Source organism: Narcine bancroftii, chromosome 1 (genome assembly GCF_036971445.1).
Source record: "Narcine bancroftii isolate sNarBan1 chromosome 1, sNarBan1.hap1, whole genome shotgun sequence".
Classification (NCBI taxonomy): Eukaryota; Metazoa; Chordata; class Chondrichthyes; order Torpediniformes; family Narcinidae; genus Narcine; species Narcine bancroftii.
In genome coordinates, this window is record NC_091469.1 from 450,152,778 (window position 1) to 450,171,571 (window position 18,794).

The 18,794-nt window shown below is 41.5% G+C and overlaps 1 protein-coding gene across 1 annotated transcript in view; it reads left to right on the forward strand.

Moving 5' to 3' along the window:
• Positions 1–472: 472 nt before the first annotated feature.
• Positions 473–18,794, forward strand: part of LOC138760796 (protein adenylyltransferase SelO-like) — a 31,647-nt gene continuing 13,325 nt past the window's right edge. Inside the window, 6 exon segments of the mRNA XM_069931948.1 lie at positions 473–746; positions 2,587–2,716; positions 7,651–7,695; positions 10,332–10,413; positions 11,535–11,627; positions 15,898–15,975. Of these exon segments, the coding sequence (XP_069788049.1) occupies positions 473–746; positions 2,587–2,716; positions 7,651–7,695; positions 10,332–10,413; positions 11,535–11,627; positions 15,898–15,975 (702 nt within the window).

Genomic DNA, 18,794 nt, shown 5'->3' on the forward strand with positions numbered 1-18,794 from the left:
GCCTGGATTGGGATAAGTTATTTTCTGGCAATGATGTGCGAGGTAAATGGAAGACCTTCAAAGGTGAAATTTTGAGAGTACAGAGTTTGTATATTCCTGTCAGGGTTAAAGACAAAGTTAGTAGGCATGAGGAACTTTGATTTTTGAGGGATATTGGGGATCTCGTGTGGTAGAACAGAGAGGTGTATAGCAAGTGTAGGCAATATGGACCAAATGAGGTACTTGGCGTATAAAAAATGCAAGAAAGAAATCAAGAAGTCATGAGATTTCTTTGGCAGACAATGTGAAAGAAAATCCCTAAGGGTTTCAACAAGTATTAAGAGCAAAATTGGTTCATTTAAGATCAGAGTGGTAGGTTATGTATGGAGCCAAAAGAGATGGGGGAGGTCTTAAGTAGTTTTTTTTTGCATCAGTATTTATTCAGGTAACTGGCACAGAGTGATAGGAAATTAAGAAAGTGAGCAATTAGGTCATGAAACCGATACAGATTAAAGAGGAGGAGGTGCTTAATGTCTTAAAAGAAATAACGATGGAGAAATCTTCATATCCTGACAAGATATTCCCTTGGAACCTGAAGAAGTCTAGTGTAGAAATTGCAGGGGCTCTGGCAGAAATAATTAAAATGTCTTTAGCCATGGGTGTGGTGCCAGAGGATTGGAGGGGAGCTCACAGTGTTCTATTGTTTGAAAAAGGCCCCAAAAGTATCCCTGGAAATTATAGGCCTGTGAGCCTGATGTCAGTAGTAGGTAAATTATTGGAAGGTGTTCTAAGAGATTGGATATACAATTATTTGGATAGGCAGAAACTGATTAGAGATAGTCAACATGGCTTTGTGTGTGGTAGGTCATGTTTAACCTATCATAGAATTTTTCAAGGAGGTAACCAGGAAAGTTTATGAAGGAAAGGTTGTGGATGTTGTCTACAAGGTTTTTAGCAAGGCCTTTGACAAGGTTCCACATGGGAGGTTAGTCAGGAAGGTTGAGAAGGTTGGTATTCATGCTGAGGTTGTAAAACAGATTTGACATTGGCTACACAGGAGAACCCAGAGAGTGTTGGTGGATGATTGCTTCTCAGACTGGAGGCCTGTGTCCAGTGTTGTGCCTCAGGGATCAGTGCTGGGATCATTGTTGTTTGTCATCTATATCAATGATCTAGATGATAAAGTGGTAAATTGGATGAGCAAGGTTACTGATGAAACAAAGATTGGAGTTGTTGTTGATAACAAGGACGGGTTTCAAAGCTTGCAGAAGGATCTGAACCAGCTGGAAAAAAAGGCTGCAAAATGACAAGATGGAATTTAATGCAGACAAGTGTGAGGTGTTGCATTTTGGAAGGACAAGCCAAGAAATGTTAGGGCACTGAGGAGTGTGGTAGAACAGAGAATTCTGGAAAAACATACATAATTCCCTGAAAGTGGCATCACAGTTGGATAGGGTTGAAAAGAGAGCTTTTGGCATATTGGCTTTCATAAAAGTATTGAGTATAGGAATTTGGATGTTATGATAAAAAATTGGTGTTGCCAAATTTGGAGTATTGATCACCTATCTTCAGGAAAGATATCAATAAGATAGAAAGAGTGCAGAGATTTACTAGGATGTTGCCCGGACTTCAGGAACTGAGTTACAGGGAAAGGTTAAACAGGTTAGGACTTTATTCCTTGGAGCATAAAAAAATGAGGGGAGATTTGATAGAGGTATTTAAAATTAAGTGGTATAGACCAAGTAAATGTGGGTAGTTTTTTTTTCCACTGAGGGTAGGTGAAATACAAACCAAAGGACATGGGTTGAGGGTGAAAGTGAAAAAGTTTTGGGGGAATATGAGGGTGAACTTCTTCACAGAGAGAGTGGTGGGAGTGGAATGAGCTGCCAGCTGAAGTGGTGACTATGGGCTCAATTTTTACATTTAAGAAAAATTTGGACGGTACATAGATGGGAGGGGTATGGAAGGCTATGGACTGGATGCAGGTTAGTGGGGCTAGAAAGAAAAATAGTTTGGCACAAACTAGAATGGCCAATGGTCCTATTTCTGTACTGTAATCTTCTGTGGTGTTTTTTCTATTGTCTATTACCAGCTACATCTTTCCTCTCCACCCCTTTTCACAGTGATTAATCTGAGAACCCTCCCCCCCCCTCAGTCCATTCTTCCTCCACCCCCCCCCCCCTCTGGTTTTTCCACTTCCTGCTCTTGTCCCTATATCTTTCTGGGACCACAAACAGGCCTTCTTGGTAAGGCCAAACTATTCATTCATGTCATCCAACCTAATCTACTGAATTAAGTGGCTTCCTCTCCATTGAGACCAGAGGCACATTGGATGGTTGCTTTTCCGAACTCCTGTGTTCTTTTTGTAGGTCTAGTCTTGAGCTTTCATTCCAATCTCCCAACTATTTATTTCCACATAGACATGTCGGTCATTGCCTTAATCCATTGTCAAGATGAGACCAAATATAAACTTGAGGAACAACATATCATATTCCCCTTGGACTATCTTAACCCTAACACCAAGAATATTGATTTTTCTAATTTAAGGTAACCACCCTTAATGTAACCACAGTAAATATAAACAAATTTTAACATTTCCTTGACCAGATTTTGTGCCAAATACATCTGATGATGAAGGTCGGTACAGGATAGGAAACCAAGCCAATACTGGACTATATAATCTTGATAAATTGCAGAATGCTTTGAAGCCTTTATTGGACCCCAATCAGCAGTTGTTGTGAGTAGAGCTTACTGTAATTGTTGTTCTGTGCCAGCTGACTGATAAGTGTATCCAGTGCAAAGCTTGATTTGTGTTCTCAGACATTATAAAAATTAATGTTAGTAGTTTTTGCTGTTTGAAAATTAGGCACCAAGATGTGTTTACCCAAGGTGCCTCCTCTACTGCAATTAGTTTATAATTAAGAACAATCTGCTTTTTTGAAAACAAATATTGGGAAACAAAAATGTGACTGAAATAGATTATTAGTCATGGATTAATGACAACAGTATTTTTGGAAATGTTTTCTTGTACTATAATCAACAACACAAAAAGTACGGTTTGCATGAGATAGCACCTTTAACATATCGTATTGAAAACTTCGTAATGTAGCCACATGCTACTTGAAAGAAGACACACCTGTAGTGTAGTCAGGTTAAGCTCTGAGTTTTATTAGGGCTTAATTCCGACTTTTATACTTGCGCTGTTCCCACCGTGGCCCCCCTTGGCTGATATCACAACATGCATAACAAAAGAGGGTTTCCCACACGTGGGTACTTTTCTGCAAAACAATGCCCTTCTTCCCCTTGTGCTGTCCCTACCTGTTGCCTGCGCAGAAAGGCCAGCGCCATTTTGGGGTCACTGGCCTTTAAGCTTCCCTTGTTGGAGCCAGTGCCACTGCGCGGGCTGCTGGCCTTTCGTTGTGGTTGCCGCCCGGAGCGCTGACTTGATCACTGTGGTGGCAGGCCACCACATGACACCCCCCTTCCCTAGAACCGGTGGTGTTGTCCTTATTATTGTCCATGGTGCCCGGAGGCAAAGTCTCTACAGCCTTTGATGATCTGCCTCTTTGGCATGGTCCTGGTGTCTCGACTGGCGCACCGGGTCAGGCCTGTCTGTGGTAAAGACCTCTGCCTTGCCTCCAACCTCCAGCTCGAACGTGGCCCCATTGTTGTGGATGACCTGGAACAGACCCTCGATTGGCCTCTGAAGCAATGGATGATATAGACCTCTGCAAATGAAAACATACAGTCCTGGCGGTCTTTGGGTATGTTGGTCCTCGCGTGTCCATGCCTGGAAGGTGGAATTGGGGCCAGGTTTGCCGACTCTTTCCCTTAGCCTTCTGAGGAACACTGCAGAGTCATCCTGCTGTACATCTGGGGATGGTATGAATTCTTCCAGGACCATCAGTGGAGCTCCATAGACCAGTTTGGCCGAAGAGGTGTTGAGGTCCTCCTTGGGTTCCGTGTGGATGCCCAACAGCACCCATGGTAGTTCATCTACCCAGTTGGGTCCCTGGAGTCTGGTCACGAGTGTGGCTTTGAGGTAGCTGTGGAAGCACTCCACTAACCCATTGGACTGTGGGTGGTAGGCTGATTTTGATGCAGCTGGGCACCCCTCAGGCTGGCAAGGTCAGACCATAGACTGGAGGTGAACTGGCCCCTTCTGTTGGATGTGATGTGGGATGGTAACCAGGATGGTAACCAAGGGCCTTGGTGCACAAGGTTGTGGTCGTGTCTGCCAGCGGGTCTGCTTCTGGCCGCCAAATGAAGCAGTCAACCATCGTGATCAGATAGCAGAAACCCTGGGATACTGGCAAGGGTACCACTATGACCACATGGATGGGGCTGAACCTTTGTTCTGCGGGCTCCAAGTACTGAACTGGGGTCTGGGGAACTTCTGGATGGCCTCCACTTTACTGGGTAGCGGTGTGGCTCCTTCCCTGGTTATCCTGTGGCCCAGAAAGTCAATGACCTCCAATCCGAACTGGCATTTGGCTGGGTTGATCGTCAGGCCAAACTCACTTAGTCAGGGGTAGAGGTTGCAGAGCTGCGCCATATGTTCCTGCCCGCCACCAGGATGTCGTCCATGTCTCAGCCCACTGCGTCCATGAGTTGCTGGAAGGTCTGTGCGGTATTCTTTAGCCCGAACGGCATTTGGAGGAATTCGAAGGGGCCAAACGGAGTGATGATGGCAGTCTTGGGGATATCATTGGGGTGAACCGGGATCTGATGATATCCCTGCATGATATCCACCTTGGAGAAAATCTTGCCTGGTGCAGGTGAGCTGCGAAATCCTGGATGTGCGGCATGGGGTACCGATCCAGTGTTGTGGCCTCATTGAACTGGCAGTAGTCACCGCATGGTCTCCAGCCCTCAGTTGCTTTAGGTACCATGTGCAGGGGAGAAGCCCATGGGCTGTCCGACTGCCATACGATGCCAAGCCCAGCTTCCTGAATTCCTCCTTTGCTAGCTGGAGCTTCTTCAGAGGAAGGCGTCTTGCCTTTGCGTGGAGTGGTGGGCCCTGGGTCAGGATGTGGTGCTGTACTCCATGTCAGGGCATCACCGTGGTGAATTGTGGGAGGGGGGGAGTGATGAGCACTACAGGGAGCTTGGCCAGGACCCTGGCGTACTCTTTGTCTGATCACTGTACAGAGTCCAGGTGGAGTGCTGGGAGCCTGGTGTCTTTGAGGGGGAAGGTTTGAAAAGTTTTGGCATGGACCAATCTCCTTCCCTTGAGGTCTACTAGCAGGCTGTGGGAACGCAGGAAGTCTGCCCCGAGAAGCAGCTGTTCCACTGCAACTAGTGAGAACACCCACGAGAAGAGGCTGCCTTCCAACTGCAGTTGAACTTTGCGAGCAACTCAGCATGGGGCCCAACTGCCTGTTCCTGGTGTCCTGTCCTGACGGGAGCAGGAGCTGACCTCGTCTACTGTATCTACAAGGAAGCGTCAACCAGACTGTCGGTCCCAAATGTACAGGAGGCTGTCTTGGTGGCCAGCTATCGTGGCCATTAGTGACAGCTGGCCTCTGGTGTTTCCCTGAAATGTGCATGGCAGTCTGCACTGGTGGGCTCCGGTGCTCCACTTCTGGTGGTAGAAACACCTGGATCACCCCCTCTGGGATGCTGCTGTTCTCTCGGTGGCTTTGCACAGGTCTGGCTGCGGGGTTTAGTGATGAACCCCACGGACGCTGAGCAATCTCTCTTCTTATTCTACAGAATGTCTGCTCTGCTGCAACTTTCGTGGGGTCGCTGAAAACCGTGCCAGCCAGGAGCAGTTGGATGTCCTCAGGCAGTTGCTCCAGGAATGCCTGGTCAAACATGATGCAGGGCTTGTGTTTTTCCAGGAGGGCCAGCATCTCGTTCATGAGGGCTGACGGGGGCCTGTCCCCTAGCCCATCTAGATGGAGCAGACGTGCCTGTCTATCACGCTGTGAGAGCCTGATGGTCTCGATCATCAAATCCTTGAAGGAGGTGTATGTGCCTTCCGATCCTGGATGAAATTGGCCACCCGACCTGCTGTGTCCTGGTCCAGGGCACTCACCACATGGTAGTACACCACATTCTAGTGTGATCTGCCGGATTTGGAACTGTGCCTCATGCGTCGTTGATTCGTCCAGAAGGTCGGCAGCTTGAGAGCGACTGTGTTGACTGCTGTCTGTTCACTCATCGCTGGATTTAGATGCCGTCTAAACCATTGGAGTCACCAATTGTAGTCACGTGCAACATGAAAGAAGACACACACATGTAGTGTAGTCAGGTTAAGTTTTATTAGGGTTCAGGCCTGACTTTTATGCCTGCACTGTTCCCACCGTGGCTCCCCTTGGCTGATGTCACAACATGCATAACAAAAATGGGTTTACTGTGCGTGAGTATTTTTCTGTATAACACTGCCCTTCTTCCCCACTCTCTGTCCCTGTCTGTTGGCTGCATAGCAAGGCCAGTGCCATTTTGGGGTCACTGGCCCTTAAGCTGCCCTTGCCATTCACCCGCCAGTTTGCTTGTTGGGGCCAGTGCCGCTGCATGGGCTGCTGACCTTTGGTTGTGCTCGACACACGGAGCGCCGGCTTGATCGACGCTGTGGTGGGCCACCACAGTAAGAACATTATCAGATCAAATCTGATGTAAAGTCTCACAAAGAGATAGGATAGGTGACAAACAGAGGTAGGTTTTAAGAATTATGACAAATGAGAGGTAATTGGTACCCTCCCATCTGTATTCCCCTTCCTTGTCCCACTACACATCCACTAATCTTTTTATTAATGTGTCTGTCTGGTATTCAGCACTCCTGAAGGGTTCAGGCCCAAAACATTGACTCCTTTTTACTTTCTATGGATGCTGCATGACTTGCTGAGTTTCTCCAGCACTTTTGTGTGTTGTACTTGATCTCAGCATCTGCCGATTTTCTTGTTCAACTTTATTTACCACTACTTATGATTTCTTCTCTGACATCCCACTAGCAAACTCTTCCCTTCTGCTGGACTGTGATCCCTATTACCACTGATCAATAATCTCTCACTTATTTCCACTTGTGTCCTTGTGCTTAAGCCAGTTAATTAGGTTTAAGGATTCCTAGTGGCTTAATTTGATTTAATTTTAGTAGAATGGCCAATATTCCAATATTCTTATACAGAATTTATCCTCATCTGGTTAAATAACAATACAAATAGGTGCAATTAGTATTTTTTTTAAACAGAGGAAAAAAGCAAACAAGGATATATAAATATCAATGGTAGGGAAAATGCTCATATTGATTATTAACATATTGATACAGGGCAAATTCTTAAGGTCTTAACTGGGTGGAAGCAGAGATGATGGTCCTCTGGCTGGGATATCTGGAACCAGTAGAGTCAGAACAAAACAGGCATTGGTCATTCAGATAGATGCTAGAAAAGACCAATAATTTTTTGGAATTTGGAAGAAGGCTGTTGAGCCTCAGTCACTAAATATGTTCAAGCCAAAACAAATAGGTTGTTATATATTGAGGGAATCAAGGGATATGGAGTTAGTAAAGAAATGAGGCTGAGGGTAAAGGCCAACCATTAACAGAGTTGCACTAAGGGCTTACTCATGCTTATTTTAGCTCTCACATGCCAATAAAATTTTAAAAAACACAAATGAACAGTCTATTTGCAAAAGTTTTGAAAGTTTTCTTAATTTCTGCTTGATTTCTAGAGCAAAACAAATATTGAAAGGATATCCTGATCTTTATCAGACAAATTAAGTTTTATTTTCATTAAATTTATCAGAGGACTAATGAGAGTTCAAACCATAGAAACAGGCCTCTTTAACTCTTCTCGTCTGTGCCAAACCATTTTTTCTGCCTAGTCCCACTGACCTGTACCTATTCCATAGCCTTCCATACCTCTGCACCCATGTACCTTTCCAAATTCTTCTTAAATGTTAAAATTGAGCCCACATTCACCACCTCAGCTGGTAGCTCATTCCATACTCCCACCACTCTCTGTGTGAAGAAGTTCCCCTCACGTTCATCCTAAACTTTTCCCGTTTCACTCTTAACCCATATCCTTTGGTTTGTATCTCACCTACCCTCAGTGTAAAAAGCCTATCTACATTTACTCTGTCTATCCCCCTCATAATTTTAAATACCTCTATCAAATCTCCCCTCATTCATCTACGCTCCAGTCCTAACCTGTTAAACCTTTCCCTGTAACTCAGTTCCTGAAGTCCAGGCAACATTCTAATAAATCTTCTCTGCACTCTCTCAATGTTATTGATATCTTTCCTGTAGTTGGGTGACCAAAACTACACACAATACTCCAAATTTGGCCCGCCAATGTCTTATACAACTTTACCATAACATACTCAATACTTTGATTTATGAAGGCCAATATGCCAAAAACTCTCTTTACAACCCTGTCCATCTGTGATACCACTTTCAGCGAATTATGTATCTGTATTCTCTGATCCTTCTGTTCCACTGCACTCCTCAGTATTCTATCATTTACCTTGTATGTCACTTCTTGGTTTGTCCTTCCAAAATGCAACACCTCAGACTTGTCTGCATTAAATTCTATCTGTCATTTTGCAGCCCATTTGTCCAGTAGGTCAAGGTCCCTCTCTCAGCTTTGAAAACCTTCTCTGTCAACAACACCTCCAATCTTAGTGTCATCAGCAGATTTGCTGATCCAATTTAGCACATTTTCATCCAGATCATTGATATAGATGACAAACAACAATGGTCCCAGCACTGATCCCTGAGGCACACTACTAGTCACAGGCCTCCAGTCTGAGAAGTAATCACCCACCACTATTTTCTTGCTTCTCCCGTCTAGCCATTGTTGAATCCAGTTCACTATTTTACCATGAATATCTAGTGTCTGAACCTTCCTCCCATGTGGGACCTTGACAAAGGCCTTACTAAAGTCCATGTAGACACCCTTTCCTTCGTCTACTTTCCTGGTAACCTCCTCGAGAAACTATAACATTGGTTAAAAACAACCTTCCATGCACAAAGCCATTTTGACTATGCCTAATCAGTTTCTGGCTATCCAAATAATTGCATATCCGATATCTTAGAACAACTTCCAATAACTTACCTACTGCTGATGTCAGGTTCACTGGCCTATAATTTTCAGGGTTACTTTTGGAGCCTTTTTTTAAACATGAGCTACCCTCCAATCTTCTGGTACCAAACCTGTGGCCAAGAACATCTTGAATATTTCTTCCAGAGCCCCTGCAATCCCTGGGCTCTTACCTGTTAGCCTGTACTCCACCTTGCCTCTTTCTCCCTCCTTTCTTCCCCTCCCTCACCTTTTTATTTTTATTGCTTTTTGCTCAAACCTTGATGAATAGCTCAGGCCCAAAATGTGGTTACCCTTTACTTTCTATAGATGTTGCATGGTCTGCTGCACTTTTGTGTATTGTACAACCTGTTAATTTGATCTTCAATTAATCTACAAAGCAAAAATGTGCAACTACAAAAAAGAGCTGAATTTACAGATTATTTTACCTAGTAGAACATGTCTGTTTTAATAGACTTTCTGAAAAGTTTTTCCTCTTATCCAAATTTTATAAAGGATTAGAGTCAAGCTGGAAATCAAAGTTATCTGACTTTGAAATGAAACCATTGCCATTGAATCAAATTGGCATAATGCAGAAACAGCTAATAAATACAAAGGAGACCCTATCAAACAATTTCCTGCAAATTTGAACCGAACAATCACAAAACCAGTTTTACTTGTTGAACTGGAACTTTTTAAATGCTTTATGTTGACTCATGTTGAAAATTATTGAGCTGAGGAATACAAGGATCAGTGTTTGGGCTGTGATGAACCAAACATTTTAAAAATAAATTTTAGCTTTTACTCCACAGCACAGCAAAATAGTGGGTTATGCAATTACCTTTGGATCAATCGTTATCTAATAGGACCTTAGAAATACCATATAGAAATTTGACATAACAACGAGAAAACTTATGAAAATTGGCAATAACCCACTTCCATTGTACAATTGCATAAAGTAATGGTGAAGTACTTTATAAGAGAAAAATAGGACACAAAGGACAGTCACTTCAAATAATACTAACAGCTATAAATTTTCCCTGAAATATCCTAACAAAAAAAACCCAGCTTAATTGTTCAATTTTTTAAACAGTCCAACAGATTTCAGGATTTCCATCTTATGGAAAGAAGTGTATTTGCAAAGATATTAATCTGTCATCTTCTCAAGCAATATTACTTTTCCAGTTGTGAAATAGAACGGAATCTATATTTAAAAAATTATAGGCCATTTTATGATTTACCAAATTGTAGAAAATTCCCCAAATTACTGACTGGTGTATAGATGTACTTAGTATTAACATGATATCTATTTATCTTCTAAATAATTTTTAGGTTTGTGGAATTATTTAAAGCTAAATTGGGCTTATCTGGATTTGATAATAATGATGAGTACTTGATTGCGTTCTTGTTGAAAGTAAGTATATTACGTCATTGTGATTGTTTGTTTGGTTTTCCTCTCACTTGTCTGACTATTTCAAACTTTCACTTGTACCTTACTTGCCAAGTTGTGAATCTGCATCTTTACTTTCATTCCTTTCTCCCCCTTGGACCATCTCCGAGCTCATTCCATCCACAAAATTTATTTAGTGCACCTTTAACTCCATTCCTGTGAAACAAATTTTAAGTTTCCACCTTGGCCTCATTCAGTCATAGAGCTAGAATATAGAACATTACATGTTCAACCCATGATATTTTGCTGACCTATGTAAACCTACTCATCGAGTTATAGAGTTGTTCAGCTCAACATCTATGCCAACCATCATGCCTCTCTACAGTAATCCCACTTACCTGGTTTTCTCATGTATGGTAACTACCTGTCCCAATGCCTGTTAAATGTTGTTACTGCTCCTGCCTCCATTGCCTCCTCTAGCAGCTCATTCTCAAAAAACTACTTTTTGCAAAAAAAATCTCTCAGATCCCCTTTAAACTCTTTTCTTTCTCCTTAAATCTGTCTTGAAGTTTTAAACCCACCTGATGGAAATCAGGTACTGGCTATCTATCCCATCTATGCGTCTTATATTTATCCTGTCAACCCTGAAGTTCCTTCGCTCCAGGGAAAACAAACACACACAAAGAAATCTCTCCTGATAACATAATTTTAACTTTTAATTTAATTTAGGACTTCAGCATGGTTACAGACCCTTCTGACCTATGAGCCCACACTGTCTAAACACATCCAATTAACCTAGTAATCCTGCTCATTTTGCAACAGTGGAGGAAGCTAGAGCACTGGACACAGAAAGAGCGTACAAATCCCTTACAGTGTCAGTTTCGTACCAGGGTTGTTTGCACTGTGATAAGGGTGTTGTGCAAAGTGTTTTGCTAACTATATCATGCCATCTTTGCTAATATTGTTTTTTTTTTAACTTGTAATTGCCATTTGTTGTTCTTTAAAATGAAAAAAAAAACTTCAGTTTTTAAAATATTTTTTAGTTCCTTTAGTAAATCCTTGAAATGAAACCCTTTATACTTGTAGAACAGATGCATATCAGAATTGTGATGGGAACATCCAAATGAACTCTTCCACTTTTGTAGATGATGGAGGACACAAAAGCAGATTTCACTATGACATTTTGCCAGCTTAGTGAAATTACTAAGCAACATCTTGAGGTTAACAGCATTTCTGAAGGATGTACTGATTCCAGACAAAGATCCAGCCTGCAGCTTGCCCTCCAGGCAAAAACTGACCGGATGGTTAAAAATAATTGGACTTTTCCATGCAGCCTTCCTGTAATTTGGAATTACAAACTTGTATTATGGACAGTAGTTAACAAGCACATAAAAAAGTGCACCAAACACTCTAGTTTATTTTTCAGTGAGATAGAGTTGTAGAGTAGGAAAGTTGTATCAAATTGTGGTTCAGCCACACTTGGAGTAGTTCTGGTTTCCATATTATAGCAGAGATATAGAGATAATGGATAATGATAATGAGTTTATTGCCATATACAATGCACAACATACAAATGCACTGAAATTCTTACTTGTTGCAGCTGAACAGGTATTTTACAAAAATAATTAAAAAAATTATAGTCTACCAAATTGAATTAGAGACAATAAATACAAAAATAGATGGATAATAAATATTTACAGTTATCCTAGTGCAGTGGTCTCATTCTTTTTCTTTCCACTCACATACCACCTTAAGTATATATTATGTTGATCGTCGTTCAGTTCGAAGAAGATACGTTGTTGTGCAGTTCATCTGTGGACACGAATGTGACTTTGCAGTCCTAGACTGGTTGCGCAGAGTCTAGCACAATGGAGGCACGGGAAGTCCGTTTTTGTAATAACTGTGGTTGCTGCTTTGTGACAACGTTCACAGTTTTCCATCAGTTTTTAGCAGTGCCTGTCTTCAAAACTGCCAACGGGATCTGTCAGCAGACCACCTTAAGTCTTCTTCTCTTCTCTTTGGCTTGGCTTCACGGATGAAGATTTATGGAGGGGTAATGTCCATGTCAGCTGCAGGCTCGTTTGTGGCTGACAAGTCCGATGCGGGACAGGCAGGCACGGTTGCAGCGGTTGCAAGGGAAAATTGGTTGGTTGGGGTTGGGTGTTGGGGTTTTCCTCCTTTGTCTTTTGTCAGTGAGGTGGGCTCTGCGGTCTTCTTCAAAGGAAGTTGCTGCCCGCCAAACTGTGAGGCGCCAAGATGCACGGTTTGAGGCGATATCAGCCCACTGGCGGTGGTCAATGTGGCAGGCACCAAGAGATTTCTTTAGGCAGTCTTTGTACCTCTTCTTTGGTGCACCTCTGTCATGGTGGCCAGTGGAGAGCTCGCCATATAGCACGATCTTGGGAAGGCGATGGTCCTCCATTCTGGAGACGTGACCTACCCAGCGCAGTTGGATCTTCAGCAGTGTGGATTTGATGCTGTCGGCCTCTGCCATCTCGAGTACTTCGATGTTAGGGATAAAGTCGCTCCAATGAATGTTGAGGATGGAGTGGAGACAACGCTGGTGGAAGCGTTCTAGGAGCCATAGGTGATGCCGGTAGAGGACCCATGATTCGGAGCCGAACAGGAGTGTGGGTATAACAACGGCTCTGTATACGCTAATCTTTGTGAGGTTTTTCAGTTGGTTGTTTTTCCAGACTCTTTTGTGTAGTCTTCCAAAGGCGCTATTTGCCTTGGCGAGTCTGTTGTCTATCTCGTTGTCGATCCTTGCATCCGATGAAATGGTGCAGCCGAGATAGGTAAACTGGTTGACCGTTTTGAGTTTTGTGTGCCTGATGGAGATGTGGGGGGGCTGGTAGTCATGGTGGGGAGCTGGCTGATGGAGGACCTCAGTTTTCTTCAGGCTGACTTCCAGGCCAAGCATTAAGTAATCCTTTATTAACCACAGAGGCCCTGTGGCATAGGATGGTAGTTCTCAATCTTTTTTTCCCAACTTACATGCCACTTTAGGTAATCCCTTACTAACCACAGTAGAAAGAAAGAAAGGCTGAGACCATTGATCTATTCAATTCAATCATACTTTGTTAGGAAGGCAAGAAGTTGGGAAGAATGGGATGGTTTTGACCTAGATTTGAACTGATTCAAGAATACAGTGGATTAATATGCTCCTATGGGATGGTGCTTTCGGGAAAGGGGCAAAGGTAAAATGAATTTAATTCTCTCCTGTAGATGGATTTTAGACCAGGGTCATATCCCAGTTCTGAAGCAATGGTATGTTTCTAGTTTATGCCAGGACTAGATGTGAGGTGTTGGGCTTGTGTTGGATCCTACGAGTTTAGAGCAGGGTTAAATCCCAGGCTTGTGGCTGGGAACTAGTCTCATCTCAGAGCCTGGCTGTGCTGTCAGTCAACGCCCACACTTAGAGCGGAAGATATTGAGACTCGGGGTATGAACAGGTCTGCTTCAGAGGACTAGATTACATTCTTAACCCAACAATCATTTGTGCTTGATTTAAGATGGGCCTCATTCTTAGTGCATGGTTAAGAACCAGCCCATCTGACCAAAGTAGCAAAACCCAAGGGGCAGTATGTCGTCAAGCAGCAATGCTCTTGGTCTGCAATGAATGGCTGGCATCAACATGTTGGATCTTCAGATATTCCCTCCCAGTATAAGATCAACTGTTAGACAGCTGCCCAAAAATATCATTACATAAATTAGTGCTGACGGTTGCTCAGCAACAATGTGTGTCCCAGTTTAATGCCCTTTTTTAAAATTTCCTTTCCATCCATGAGAACTCATTGTAAATGGCATGGCATAAATCCTTTGTGAATTTCAGAACTTTGCCTTTATATTTTTTTGTTTCTAGCTCACAATTGACTATGTGAAACTGCCAACTTCTCCACATTGGATGTGTAGCTGCAGTGATGTCATGCTGCATGTCGTGGAGGAAGATGTCATTGTAGGGGCTATATGTGCATACTTACCTTGTTAGTCAGTGTCCTGGCATCCATAGGCTGTGCACAGCCATGTTGCTTCCTACGCACAAGTCTTTGATTGGTGCATGGATGATGGGTTTGTGTATTGTAGGACGGTAGGCACATGCGCATGAGTTCTGGGCGTGAATTCTTGATCGTTAGTGTGCATTGAACAACTTGGCAGTATAGACCAGGGTAGGGTGAGTGAGACTCATATCTTTTTTGTTGACTGTTAACACAGACCTTTTGTTATCAAGGATTTACTCATAGATGTTTACATATAGAACTTTACTATGGATCGTTATCATAGAACGTTGAAGAAGATCGTTACAACTGTCATTATTATTGAAACGTTACATTATTATAGTGGATTATAGTCACTATAAAAGTCTTCTATATGTTAACAATAAACCATTTAAAACCCAATTCATGGTGAATCAATCAAAATGCATCACAAACAAGAGCCTCCAAGCGGATTTTTACGGATAGTAGTCACTCCAGTCATGGAATTTTAGGGAAACAGGACTTTCAGCCTGACTCGTCCGTGCCAACCAAGGTGCTTACTGAGCTAGTCCTATTTGCCTGCATTCAGCTCATATCTCTCTAAACTAGTGGTTCTCACCTTTTTTTCTACTCACATACCACCTTAAGTAATCCTTTCCAAACCACAGAACACCTAAGGCATCCAAAGCCATAGGTGCTCTGTGGTTAGTAAGGGATTACTTAAGGAGGTGGTATGTGAGTGAAAAGAAAAAGGTAAGAACCATTGTCCTAGTGCAAAAAAAGTTACTTAGCAGTAGTGCAGTCAGTCCTTTTGTTAGATCAGTCCCTGATTAGGATAATAAGGGGAGGTTCAAGAACCTGATAGCTGTTGGAAAGAAACTGTTCTTGAACCATGAGATACTGAACTTCAGGTTTCTGTACCTTCTGTGACCAGGATGATGAAGATCTTTTATGACATTGGCTGACTTCATGAGGTAATGTGTCACATATCTAGTAGATGGGAGGTCGGAACCTGTGATAGCCCTAGCTATATTTGCTGCCTTCTGTATTCCTGGGCAGTCGAATTCCACAACGAGGCTGTGATGCCATCTGTTAGTACACTTTTCACAGAGCACTTATAGAAGGTCGTTATGATGGACCTTGTGAAAAGGACTTTGAGAGATGACCTAATAAAAGTCTTTAAAATGATGAAAGGTTTTGTAATTTGATCATCCATCTATTGGTGATCACTAAGAACTGCACTAGGGAATTAGGATAAACGTTCTTGTCTAAAGAGTGGTGAAAATATGGAACAGAAAGTGGTTGAGACGAGTTGTATAGATGAATTGAGGGGGGAAGGTCGAAATGGACATGAAAGAAGGCAATGGAACGTTAAGTTGAAGGTTTTGGATGAAAATTAACAGGAAGAAGCGTAAGTGGATATTGAGAACTGGAATTGACTAGTTAGGTCGAATGACCTTATTTAGTGCTGTATGTTTTTGTATTCTATTGCATCAATTACGATGTCAAAATAAAAATGTTTTTGGTGTATGAATACTGGGCACTTTAAGACCTTGCAAAACACAAGAAGTTCTTGCACTGGATTAATCTTTATCTGCTGAGATTGAAACTCTTTTAAAAGATTTGTGCATATATATTTTTGAATATCCATTAGCACACTTTAACATTTACTGTTTCTCTCAAGCATGGAGACATTATAAAAATCCAGGTTTGTTTTCATGACATATTATTGCTTACATGTCTTTGGTTAAGAAATCATACTATTTTGGGGTTGAAATCACTCCACAATTAAAAAGTATAAACGTCAATCTGATAAAATATTCGGAGTTAATCTGTTTTAATTATTTTGGTTGCCTTTCTTAATTACAGCACTTCCTGATGTGTTCTGTAAATTTTGAAAAAAAATAATTCTGCATGCAGAATTCAAGGCCAAAAAGGTTAAAAGCTATGAGAAGTTAATATTAGGGTGAAAGGATTCAATTATTAGTACAGGTTGAACATTCATGTGTAATTGCAAAAGAAGACATTTAACTTTGCTAAGATTACTGTTTTGCATTAAGTAAAAAGAATTTGGCTTAAGATAATTGGTAAAAGAATATTGAGGAAAATATTTTTCACCCAAAGAGATTTAAAACTGCATGGAAGAGTGCTGAAATGAGTAAATTATTCCCAAATATGTATGTCTATTTTATATTAAATCTTCTCACACACACACACACACACACACACACACACACACACACACACACACACACACACACACACACACACAATATATTTTACATGATGTGTGTGCACTGTGGGCTAGAGAAATGCTATTTCGTCCATTTGTATAGGTACAGTTATTATAATGAACTTGAAGTAGTGGAGGCAGAATATCTCATTTGAAGTGGTTTCCTATAGAGATGTGGACCGAGAGGTTGAAAGGGGGAATCAGCCTGAATTATTCTCATGAGAATGTGGACACATTTGACTGAAAGTATAATGATTCTGCTTCTCTTATACTGTGAAGGCAAAGGGTACCACAGAATGGCTAAAAAAAAAATTGTATAATTGTAACCCTAATTTGTACCAATGTTAGAGGGTGAAAGTAAGAGCTCTTCTTTAACACTATAGTTCCTGCATTTGAACTAAACTTGTCAGAGTGGTACAAGTCCATTCAAGGTGAATGTGCATTGCATCATATTTTAAAAATAATTTATTGTAATGCAAATGCTATATATATTCTTAGTCATTTAACACACCATTCTTTTAACTTGAAACACAATTTGGACATATGATTCTCTTTCATTTCCTTAGCTTTCACAAACACTCACCACTCACTCTTTTCATTTGTATTGTTGATCAAATTTTGTTATCTCCCCTTTGTTTTCCTAAAGTTTATCCCTAAGAACACCCTTTATATCGTCAAAATATTTGTGTAATGATTGATTGATGCAACCCTCCATTTCACAAAAAAAAATGCTGTTTTGATGGGGAACAGCATCTTGAAAGACTGGTGAATCTTGTGATCAAACTTGAGGATTTGGTGAAATCATAATTTTTACCTGTAATGATGTTTTGCAAATCTTGTTACTAGTTTGACCACAGGAGTTCAGTGAATAAACAGGAAAGTTAGATTTGAATAGATGCATGTCATTAGGGCAGCAGGGTTGGCATAGCGGTTAGCATAACGCCTTTTCAGCGCCAACAATCGGGTCTAGGGTATGAATCCTGCTCTGTCTGTAAGGAGTTTGTACATTCTCTTCGTGCCTGCATGGGTTTTCCCCGAGTGCTCAGGTTTCCTCTCACTGTTGAGAAAACGTACTAGGGGTGTAGGTTAATTGGGTGTAAATCAGGCGGCAGGGACTCATAGGTCAGAAATGGCCTGTTACCATGCTGTTTGTCTAAATTTATAATTAAAATTATGTGGCTGATTACTTTAGCCACTTCCTTGATTAATGCATTCAGGGCCTCAGTATTTATATAATTCCTCCTGTTTTACTTTCATTTCACAATTATTGTAAACATTAATTTCAAAGTCCTATTGGTTCCTCATGGTATTCAAGGATATTCATGTGAGAAAATGAAGAAGTTGCCTGTATAGTACAACTCTAACCTTTCTAATATTGGTTAGCTTTGAATTAAATGCGATTTTGTTGCGGGCCTGATTGCAAGTCCCATGCCGAGTGATTGATAGCCTCAATATACAAGTGTCTTTTAAATTTTCTTCTCCTGATCTTGCCGATTAAATCCCTTTGCATTAATGTTTGCTGTTGCCTCTCCTTTCACTTTTGTTTCTCTTTCACTGTGGATCCTGAAAATGGGTGTTGTAGTTCTTCATTTTGATGACGGCCATTAGTGGATCATTCTAATGTTTTATGTCTTTCCCTATTTCACTTAAGCTTTGCTTTTATTTCCCACTATGTAAACTAGGTCATGTTAAAATCATTCTGTAAATTAATTATTTTAGCCTGAATTTCAGGTTCAAGCAAATTAATATTTACAACCAAACTTTTTTTAATATATTCTTTCATTTTCAAATTAGACAGTTGAACAGTTACATAATACCAATTTATCTGAGGATAAAGGGTGAAGTATTCTACTTTTATCAATAACACATGAGCAGGCTTATATTTTAGTTCAAGTTTATTATCCGATTGTACAGGTACAACCTGACAGAACAGCATTCTCCAGTCCTTGGTGCAAAAACATGAAAATATGTCATCTTGATGCAAATTGCATAGCACAATTTGTCCACTTTCCAGAGAATCCACATGCTATAGATTAATCACTGTTTCTCTTCATTCCTCCTGATGAGTATGGAGGCTGCTTGAAAGTGGCTTCCTGTCTGCTGGTCTAAATCCCCTCCACACCCTCCCATTCTTCCCCCTTTCTTTCCCCAGCCTTTAATTCAGACACTCATAGCTAAGGAAGGGCTCAGACCCA